Source organism: Euphorbia lathyris, chromosome 6, assembly GCF_963576675.1.
Source record: "Euphorbia lathyris chromosome 6, ddEupLath1.1, whole genome shotgun sequence".
NCBI classification, from domain to species: domain Eukaryota; kingdom Viridiplantae; phylum Streptophyta; class Magnoliopsida; order Malpighiales; family Euphorbiaceae; genus Euphorbia; species Euphorbia lathyris.
The window spans coordinates 5188408-5199113 of NC_088915.1; the positions used below are offsets into that span (position 1 = coordinate 5188408).

At 31.4% G+C, this 10706-nt stretch overlaps 1 protein-coding gene across 1 annotated transcript; it reads right to left on the reverse strand.

Annotated features, from left to right (window-relative positions):
- Positions 1-275: 275 nt before the first annotated feature.
- On the reverse strand, positions 276-6898 carry LOC136232319 (protein FAR1-RELATED SEQUENCE 5-like). The gene is made up of 4 exons (XM_066021393.1): positions 6756-6898; positions 815-3034; positions 667-732; positions 276-557 (listed from the first exon to the last, which is right to left on the reverse strand). The coding sequence occupies exons 2-4, from the start codon at positions 2990-2992 to the stop codon at positions 510-512; spliced, it is 2292 nt and encodes a 763-aa protein (XP_065877465.1). The 5' UTR covers positions 2993-3034; positions 6756-6898; the 3' UTR covers positions 276-509.
- Between the last annotated feature and the right edge of the window lie 3808 nt (positions 6899-10706).

The following is a 10706-nucleotide window of genomic DNA, read 5'->3' on the forward strand; positions in this document are numbered from 1 at the left end:
AATTGATGGGGTGGCCTAATTGAGACAAAACTCAAAGTTGAATGATTTTATTGAGACAAATTGAAGTTGAGTGACCATTTTGAAACAACAATGTAAACTCAGTGACCAATGATGCATTTAACCCGTAAAATGAATAAAAAAAGGGCAAGTTCAGGAGGCTGCGTATGTATTAAACCAAACTTAAAACTAGAAAGAGAAACAGAACAAACCTCTCCAAAAGAACTATATTCTTCATCAGCTCTACTTGCATGCAGGGCATTGAGAGAAGTAAAAAGGAAAGAAAAACAATCATCTTCGATTAAGACTCAACAGCTCATTGTTTGGCATTTTAGTCTGAATTCAAAATTACCTTCCAACAAGTGCAACAGCTAAAAATGCATATCAGCACAAATTTCATATTCAATTAACTAAAAATTGCATATTATCTTCACTTGCAAACAGCTTTAAATTCTAGAGAAACTAATAAACAAAATATTGTTGATTTCAAAATGAATATCTCCTGATACACTTCAAGCTGTTTTGCTCGTGCCCTTAACATCCGATTGTGATTCAACCTCCTGTTAAAAAAACATTGTTTTCAAACTGATAAAAAAATAATAAATTGCTATTGATAAATACTACATACCAATCATCTCAAAATATTTTTTAATACTATAAATTACTGACCTTATATTGAAACTCGGTACTCCCATAAGGTGATATCATATTTTGAGATGAAATAACCCTTGCATCCTACATATTAAAAGAAATACATAAGACACATATAACAAAATAATGATTCAATTACAAATTTAGCAAAAATATTAAATGAAACCTGAGTTGATTGTGTTATTAATACGTCTCTTTGGGTGTCTTCATCAGTTGAAACAATATCATTATGATCACTTTCATCATTACTTGTAACAACAGCATGATCAATCCCGATTCGCGTAGAACATGTGGTTCTGGTATGTCCTGGCATTTTACAATTTCTGCATTTCCTTGTCGATGTATTTTTTGGGTCATGAATTTCTTCAAACTGCGAACTAGCCAAATGCAAATGATCTTCTTGTTCAAAACGTCTAACAATATTTGTCACCACACTTGTAACTTCTTTGAAGCTTGTACTGGATTTGGAACCAAATTTGCACATTCTCTTACAAGTAGAAGTCAAAGCACCATAGCGAATCATAGACAAGACATCATCAGAAATATTGTTAGTAGTAACTCCATCTAACATATTTGTTTTGACATTTTTAGTCCATCTTTGAAGGAAGCAAGAATCTGGAATGCAAGACATTTCCTCTAACTTAATAACACAAAGAGAATGTCGACAAGGGAATCCAGACGATTCAAAATGCTTACAAGAACACTTGATTGTTTTGAAAATGGAATTATATGTCACTGTCCTTTTACGGCCTCCACTTCTCCATTTAGTAAGCTGATAAATATGTTCATTATCATTATGTTCCACAGGCTCGTTCACAAGATAAAGAGATTCCTTATTCAACTCAGCTTGAAACTTCTCAAAAGAATTTGGTGTGTATTTTTCAGCAGCTTGCTTTTCATATACTTTGAGAACATGTGCACATACAGGATTAGAATATAATGCCTTGTGATCAGCTTTGGTTTCATTGTAACGAATCCTATCTAATGCCCTATCAAATTGTTTCACAAATTCTAACAAATTCAAATTCTTGTTCATATAATCATTCAAAAAAGAATGAAAACCTTCACACCTAGATATGGTTCTAATACCTCCAAAGAAAAAGCCCTTAAAATATGCCTCAGCCCACAACTCACGATCATCATACATACGTTCAATCCAAGAATTATTTTGCAGACCGTACTTTGAAACCAAAGATGTCCATTTTTCTTCAAATTCAGAGACCTCCAGAGGATTTAACATCACATCTCTAAAATCAGTCTTGAAATTAGGATTTCTCACCTGATTAGTTGCATTCCTTTGAATATGCAAGATGCACAATCTGTGTTTGACATTAGTAAAAACCTCTCTAATAGCAGCACGCATAGCCAAATCTCCATCAGTAACAACAGAAAGAGGTTTTTTCCCACTCATACAATCTAGAAATGTACGTAACATCCAATTATAAGAAGATGCTTGCTCATCCTCTAATAACGCACATGCAAAGACAATTGACTGCCAATGATTGTTAACACCTATAAGTGTAACTACTGGTGTGCAATAAATGTTTCTTTTATAACATACATCAAATGCAACCACATCACCAAAAACAGAGTAATCTAGTCTAGATATGGAATCTGACCAAAATAAGTTACACAATTGTCCATTTTCCTTACTTGTGTACTTATAAAAAAATCCAGGGTCCATTTCTTGTTTGGCAGCTAAAAAACCCAATGTTATGAATGCATCACCATCTTGTATATCCAGTCTTCTCTCAACATTCATATTGTTATACATATCTTTAGGGGTATATCCCAAATTTTGAAAACCACCACTCTGATGTGCCATAAAGTCAACACCAACATCATGCATTGCTTTGGCTTGTGTCATGTCACCATCGGCAATGCTTCTATGAGATTTCAAAAACTGAACATGATTAGGTGGAGCTAATGCATGGTTATGCATAGGAACAAAGCCTTTGACCACCCATTTATTGATTTCCTTATCCAACTTCACATGAAAAGAAGCAGGACACTCTTGACGAATCTCACTACGCTTCCTTCTTTTACGCGATTGTGGCTCATTATTGTTAACTGTTCTTTTTGTTCCCTCCTTTTCACATACCCATTTTTTCATTCTTGGCAAACCATTTTTATTTAACTGTGAATCACGAACTCGAAAGCTAAAACCCATTTGTTTGCTATATTGTCTAAAAAAAGATTGTGCTGCTTCTAATGAGTCAAAAATCTTTTTGGTAACTTCATCAACGGTTTGATTTGATACTATTGGCGAACTAATACTTTCAATTCCAACAACGTTTTCTTGAGTAGAATGATAATCTTCGTTATGTTCTCCTCTATCATTCATATTGTAAATGAAATGCTTGATCAACAACCTAAAATAAATCAACTAAAAAATTTATCGCTAGACTTTTTTCTAAACATGTAAAACAAAAATAATTATATACATACACACATACGGAAATACTTCACAATTAAAAGGCAACAAAACAAAGTTTTATTGACATAAACTGAACAAAAACAAATGATATGAACATTAATTTTTTGAAAATTTAAACTTAAATAGAACATATGGTTTTCCATAGCACACTAATTAATCCCTGAGTTTTTCGAAATAATTATATAATTCATACCTCTAAGAAACAATTATATTAAAAACAAAGTGTACATACTTTGTTTTTCAACCTAGTGAGAATAGCGGCCACCATTATTTATATTTATGTCTTTTGAACCTGTTTTTTAATACATTAATAAATTTATATATGAGTTTATTTTAATTGGAACTAGGAACAACATTTAATGCTAATCAAACTTGTGTCTCCTTATCCTCCATTTGGAGGAATTAATTAAGATTATTGGATGAATAATATGGAGTCATTTCGGGACTAAGACTTTATTGTTGTTGGATGAATAATATGGAAGACATGAAAGAGATAATTGGAAAGGAGGAAACACAAGTGAGAAAAGATGATAAGGTAGAATCAGAAAGAATTGATCCATGGACTACACAGGTAATATGAGGTAGAATAAAAAAAAATAGGTCCATGTATAAACATGTGTTGATATAAATCAGTACTAAACTAAATTACAAATTAGATTTTAAGATTTTAAATTTTATTTGGGGATTCCCCATCATCCGTTGGCACCCGTGTGGGCGGGTATGGTTGCTAAAAATCCCCGAGTACCAATTTGATATTCTCCGAAACCGCCCTCCAAAATATTAGGGCGGAATGGGGGACGCAAACCCACCCCCGCCTCACGCCGTTGTCACCTCTACTGTGATACATATTCATTTTGGGATGAACTTATGCAGTGGCGGAGCCAGGATTTAAATCTCGGGGGCTTGACCATGTAAGAAAAACAAAAATTAAATGGTACTTAAAAATATTAATAAAAGAAAACATTACAAAATGTAAATTGAATCATAAAAATGTAGGATAGTTTTTTGAGAAAAGTATAAAAATAAACCTTGTGGTTTGGACCATTTTCAAACATAAATTATGTGGTTTAAAAAATTGGCAAACAGAGTCCAAATTGACTAACAGTATTAAAAAAAGTCAAAAGTCAAAACTCAAAGGAAAGAGTTAATTTTATTTTTATATTTATTTATTTTATAAATTAGTCCTTTTATTATCTAAATATCACAAACAAACCCCAAAACAAAAGTAAAAATTCAAAACTCACCATCTCTTCTCTCTTCCTCCTCACCATCTCTCCTTTCCAAAAAAATCAAATACAAAATGAAATCGGGAAATCGATAAACAAGATCGTGAAATCAAATCAAGATTACATATCCATCGTGATGTATACATTTGTAATCTTGATTTGATTTCAGGATCGTCCTCCACCTGATGCAACTGACAAATTCTTCACTATTAACAACCATACTATTAGTACAGCCTTCTTCGACCCCAATTGGTAACTCCTTCGCTTTTATAAGATAAACTTTTCTGACCTTCCCTAGTGTTCGTGATACTTGATGCTCATGATCTGGAAAATTAAAAGATTCTGATTTTTTTTCCTGCCTCATAATTATTCTATCCTTTTTCCTTGTTTTCCATTTGAATTTTAGCTCTTATAAGTTATGTTTAACTTTATAGGCCAGAAAAATGAATAGGTAATGACTATGTTACCCGGACACGGATACGGTATCCGACACGGACACGGAAAACGTCTTTTCTATAAAACATAGGACACGGAAATGTGGGGGAAACGTGTAAATATTAAAAATATTGGGGCACATTTATAAATATTAAACATATATTTTTATATTTGAATTTTTGTAATATAACTAAATAAATACATATAAAAGAAATTATAAAACTCTTACCTAACCATAATTATTAGATACATGAAATATGAATTATGTCAAAAAAAAATGTCAAGAGAAAAAACGTTAAGAGAAAAAAAGATAAAACAATGAAAACTTTCCTACTGAATACTAAAAATCTATTTCTTCAAAGTTTATTTCTATCTTCACCAACAAGTAGGGATTCTAGCTTCGGTTCATCTAAAGTTTTCCTCATTGTCTTTTGGTTTACCAAAGATTTATTGCTGTACATAAAGATCCACGTACTTCTTTGGATATTCATGCTCATTTTCCCTTCAAATAAGGGTCGATCATAATTGCTCTGTTTACCTCTGTTTTTTCCGAAATGCAATGCAATCGTTTTTTATCTGGGAAACGGATTTCTCAGACAGATACAGGTATCCAACTTTTGAACATTACAGAAACGCCCCCGAAACGTATCCTAGAAGGATACGGGAGTTTCCGTATCCAAAACGTATCGGATACGTGATACGCAGGCATGTTGAAGTATCCGTGCTTTCATAGGTAAGGATAACGATTGACCTTGTTCTTATTGCCATTCATGTGTTGTGGAAAGCTGTTTTTGTTGAGGCATTAAACATGTGTCTAATTTAGTTTGAAATGTGTTTATTTTTTTTGAGCAGCAAAGATATAGGGAATACACTCCTGGGAAAAGTAGGGTTAAGTATTGACAAATTCAAAGCAATGCTACATTTATATTTGCTCTAATGCTACATTTATTTAGTTAATAGAATTAGTGGGAACCAGGTAAGATGGATATGTAATCTTCACAGTATTTTTCACATGGACCCTCATAACCACGTAAATATGGCCATTCACCGTTATCTAAGCCTTAAGATACTTTGAATCTCCATCTTAGGATTTTAATCAACCTACATGTAGCGGTGAATGACAAATTCACCGTGGTCATTAGGGTTCATGTGAATTCATTTGATTTCAGGATCTTGTATATTTGATTTTTCTTTTTTAAAGGGGAGAGAGATTGTGAAGAATATGTGGGTGAGTTTGAATATTTATTTTTGTTTTTGTTTGTGATAATTAGATAATGAGAGGTTTAATTTATAAAATCAATCAATATAAAGATAAAATTAACTATTTTCTTTTTGATATTTACTTTTGTTGACACCGTTAATCAATTTGGATTGTGTTTGTTAGCGGAATCAAACTCAAGCTACCGATTTGCCGATTTTTTAACCACATAGTTTAGGTTTAAAAATGACACAAAGGTTTATTTTTGTACTTTTTCCTAGTTTTTTTACCTATTATAAAAAAAACTAATGCCTAACTAACAAGTGGCAATTTACCCCTTCGCGACGTCATATTCTAATATTTTTGCACAATCAATACATGTTCTATACCGATAAAAATTCTTTTTTCAACGTAACATACTAGACAATCTACGAGAAAGTCATCACCCATATTGTTCCGCAAAATTCAATTGAACCCTCAAAATATCACATTCAATTCAATTGAACCCTCAAAATATATCTTTCAATTCAATTCAATATCATATTCAATTCAATTCAATCCTAAATTCAATTGAACTCTCAAAATATCACATTTCAATTCAATCCTAAATTCAATTGAACCCGAAAAAAATATCACATTCAATTCAATAATTTCAATCAATTCAATAAATCTTAAAATCAAAACCCCTAAATATCATAAATTCAATTAGCGACCTTAACTATCACATTATCAATTCAAATTTAATCAAAAACCCTAGAATTAAAATCCTAAAATCACAAACCTAAAATCAAAACCTTAAATTAAAACTTACCTCTATACCTCTTCTCCCCAACTTCCGACGGCGGCGATGAACGACGTCGGCGGCAACAGCAAACGAACGCCGGCAGCAGCAAGAAGGTTCCTCAAAGTTCAAATGGCGGCAGGAGATCCTTTCCTTTCCCAGGCTGCGCGAATGTGTGGTGAAGAGGATTAATACAAAAAAAAACACGTGTTTAATATGTTTAAGTTAAATGAAGGGTACTTAAGTCATTTCTATCAAATCCTTTAAAATTTAACCCTAATAAGTTTAGTAAAGTGCAATTTTAACATTAACGTATGAAATGGTTCAAATTTAAAGCTAATAATTTTAGTAAAGTGCAATTTTAACACAACCATACAAAATGGTTCAAATTTAATTCTAACAATTTTAGTGAAGTGCAGTTTTAACACAAACATACGAAATTGTTCAAATTTAACCCTAATAATTTTAGTGAAGTGCGATTTTAACACAACCGTATAAAATGGTTCAAATTAAACCCGAACAATTTTAGTGAAGTACATTTTTAACATTAACGTATTTAAGTGGTTTAAATTTAACCTTAACAATTTTAGTGAAATTCAATTTTAATACAATTGTATGAAATGGTTCAAATCTAACCCTAAACAATTTTAATGAAGTGCAGTTTTAACACTAACGTACGAAACGGTTCAAATTTAACCCTAACGTTTCCAAGCAAGATCAATTATAGCCTTATGTTACCTAAATTTTGGAAAATTTTGGTTCGAATGTTATTTAACTGTACTATTGAACATTTCAAATGTCAACTACATCTAAGATATTTAATGTGTTATTAAGACAGTTACAAAACAAATGTTACAATTAAGTACGTGACATACAAGCTAATCACAATTTTGTTTGTCAACATTTGGAAAATATTCTATGTTTAGATATAATTTACGTAAAATTGAATGCAATTTAGGTAAAGTTGTTATTTTACAAAAAAAAAAAAAAACATATTTTGCCTTTTACAAAAATTATTTAGTGTTATTTACTAAATTTAAAAATAAAATATAAATTAATTGACAAATAAAAATATTTTTTTAAAAGTATAGAGATGTTATGAAAATTTGTAAAGGTTTTATATATTTTACATAAAATAATGTCAATTTGCAAGTGAGAGTTACTATATGTAAAGTCAGTTGCGTTCACATGGACCCTAATGATCACGTAAATTTGGTCATTTACCGTTAGATCTAGACGGATTTAGGCTTATATTTAATCCGCCTAGATCTAACGGTGAATGACCAAATTTACGTGGTCATCAGGGTCCATGTGAACCCAACTGAAAGTCAAGTTGTTATTTTACAAAACAAAATCTCTAATTTCACGAAAATATTCAATTTACGTAATATGTTTCAAATTTACGTCAATCACATACTGATAGGCATAGTCTATGTAAAGTAAAAGTTGTTATTTTTCGTTAAAATATTATTGAATTGTTCGAAAATCGAGTTTCACGGAAAATATTTGCCTTCACGAATATCATGTAGTGTTATTTACTAAATTTATAAATCAAATATAAGATAATTAACAATTAAAATTAATTTTATTAATATTTTAACGAAAAATAATTACTTTACGTAAAAGTATACACATGTTAGAAAAAGTTGTGGTTTTACAAATTTTACGTAAAGTAGTGTCACTTTACGCAAAGTGAGACTTAATATACATAAAGTTGTTATTTTACAAAAAAAAATCTCTAATTTCACAAAAAATATGAGGTTTACGTAATATGTTTCAACTTTACGTCAATCCTCTATTGATAGACATAGTTTACGTAAAGTAAAAATGAATTTAGGTAAATTTGTTATTTTACAAAAAGAAAAATACTAGATTCCACGAAAATCTAGTTTCACGTAAAATATTTGCCTTTTACAAAAATCATTTATTGTTATTTACTACATTTACAAATAAAATAAAAATTAATTAACAAATAAAATTATTTTTATTAATATTTTAATCAAAAATAATTATTTTACGTAAAATTATATAAATGTTAGAGAAATTTTAAAGGTTTTATACATTTTACATAAAATAGTACCAATTTACATAAATTGAGATTTAATATATGTAAATTTTTTATTTTACAAAAAAATCTCTAATTACACAAAAAAATATGAGGTTTACGTAATATGTTTCAACTTTACGTTAATCATGTACTGATAGACATACTTTATGTAAAGTAAGGCTACATTCAAGTAAATTTATTATTTTTCGTTAAAATAATACTGAAATCCCAAAAAATCGAGTTTCATGTGTTGGTCCCTAGTAATTAGTTCCAAGGGGGGGTTAGGAACTAATGTAACTTTTTCGCTTTTAATAATGCTGACTTAAAGTTATTTTAAGAGTTTGATAACTCAGCGTGTTGGTCAGCACGGGCGTTTGTTCAGTCAGACAGTTTTAGTTCTATGCTGACTAAGACTGCTTGACTTGAGAGTTGGGAATTGACCCTTGAGAGGCCAGCTTCCAACTTAGCACTCCGAGTTACTCAGTTTCAGTTTTTGCAATTTATAAGCTGAGTAAATACAACAAGCAACACACATACATATATGTATATATTGAGAGAGAGAGAGTTTAGAAGTTACTCAGCACGACTTATCCTGGTTCGGCCTCTCTGCCTACGTCCAGTCCCCAGTTCCTCCTGGGATTTTCAATCCAATACTGAGCTCTTTCAAGGTAGAGCACAAACCCTTTACAAGGCAGTGAGTATGCAAGAGTACGTCCTCTATTCGTCTACTCAGCTCCTACTAAGTACTACAACCCAGCACTTAGATTTTTCTACCACTGAATACTTACAACCAAGTACTCAGCTCAACACTCTCAATATTCCTATTGATCACACACTTGTTCTTTTTCAAACTAAAGAACACCTTAGATGATTACAACACAATCAATCTAGCATTTACACAGAGAATAGAAAAGTTGGTGTAAGATCTATTTGTATTTGAGTGCTTTCAGAATTTTCTCTCTTGGATTTTTCTTTTGATTGCTTGTGCAAGTGATCCAAGAACTATCATTGTCCTTTTATAGATAAATTTCTGAAGATTGGATCATTTGAGATGATTTAGCCGTTAAGTCCAAAACGACTCTTTTAGCAGACATCTTCTGGTCAGCTTCAGTCTGTTCCGCCATTCCCTTTCTCTGTTTTCTTTAGGCGTCAGGTTTTGTCTTCTTGCATCAGACTTGTCTTTTTGTGCCAGTTGTCTTTTACCAATAATCCATAGACCCATGATTCTTGGAATTAGTCTCCTTTGTATTTTCGAGACTTCAATTATTGGTGCAGAAGATTGGCAGACTTTGTCTTTTAGTAAACGGATCCTTCATGCTATCCTGACTGTCACTCAGCTTCATTCGTTCTCTTCGAATGCTTAATCTTCATGCTGAGTTTCTTCTTAGTCAGCTCCATTCTTGTCTGTATAATTCTGAAGGAGTCTTCTAGTTTAGTCAGCTTCGTTCTGGTAACTTAGAAGGAAGCTTCTGATGCTAAGTTATACTCCACTCAGCTTCTTATTCTTCTCATGCTGAGTTCTGTTTCACTCAGCTTTGGCTTATGCTGACTTTTAACCTGTCTTACTTTATATATATTTTTGCACTCAATATTGAACAAACACATTAGTACAATTAAATCAAAGCATTTAAATTTAATTGCCTCTTAATCATGGATGATTTTGTCAAATCAAAATCTTGTGGAAAGGTGTTTCAACAAACTCCCCCATTTTGATGTTGGCAAAATACATAGTGATGGAACTCAGTTATAAGTTACCCCATGATTGATATATTTTTGAAATGACTCCCCCGTAAGGGTTGCACATATTGTCTTAACTTAATTCTAAACCTTCCAAGATTTAATTGAATTATTTTTAAGACATTTGTGTATACTGACTTAGTTTACTGTTGGATTTTTCAAGATCTGAACTTTTCGAATTTTAAGTCAGCTTTCAA

Excerpts from the sequence above, each read along its gene's own strand:
- LOC136232319 (XM_066021393.1), bottom strand. The coding sequence starts at position 2,992 with ATGAATGATAGAGGAGAACATAACGAAGATTATCATTCTACTCAAGAA. Across the intron at positions 733-814 it reads TAATAACACAATCAACTCAG|GATGCAAGGGTTATTTCATC; the intron begins GTTTCATTTAAT and ends TTTAATATGTAG. Across the intron at positions 558-666 it reads GTACCGAGTTTCAATATAAG|GAGGTTGAATCACAATCGGA; the intron begins GTCAGTAATTTA and ends TTTTTTTAACAG.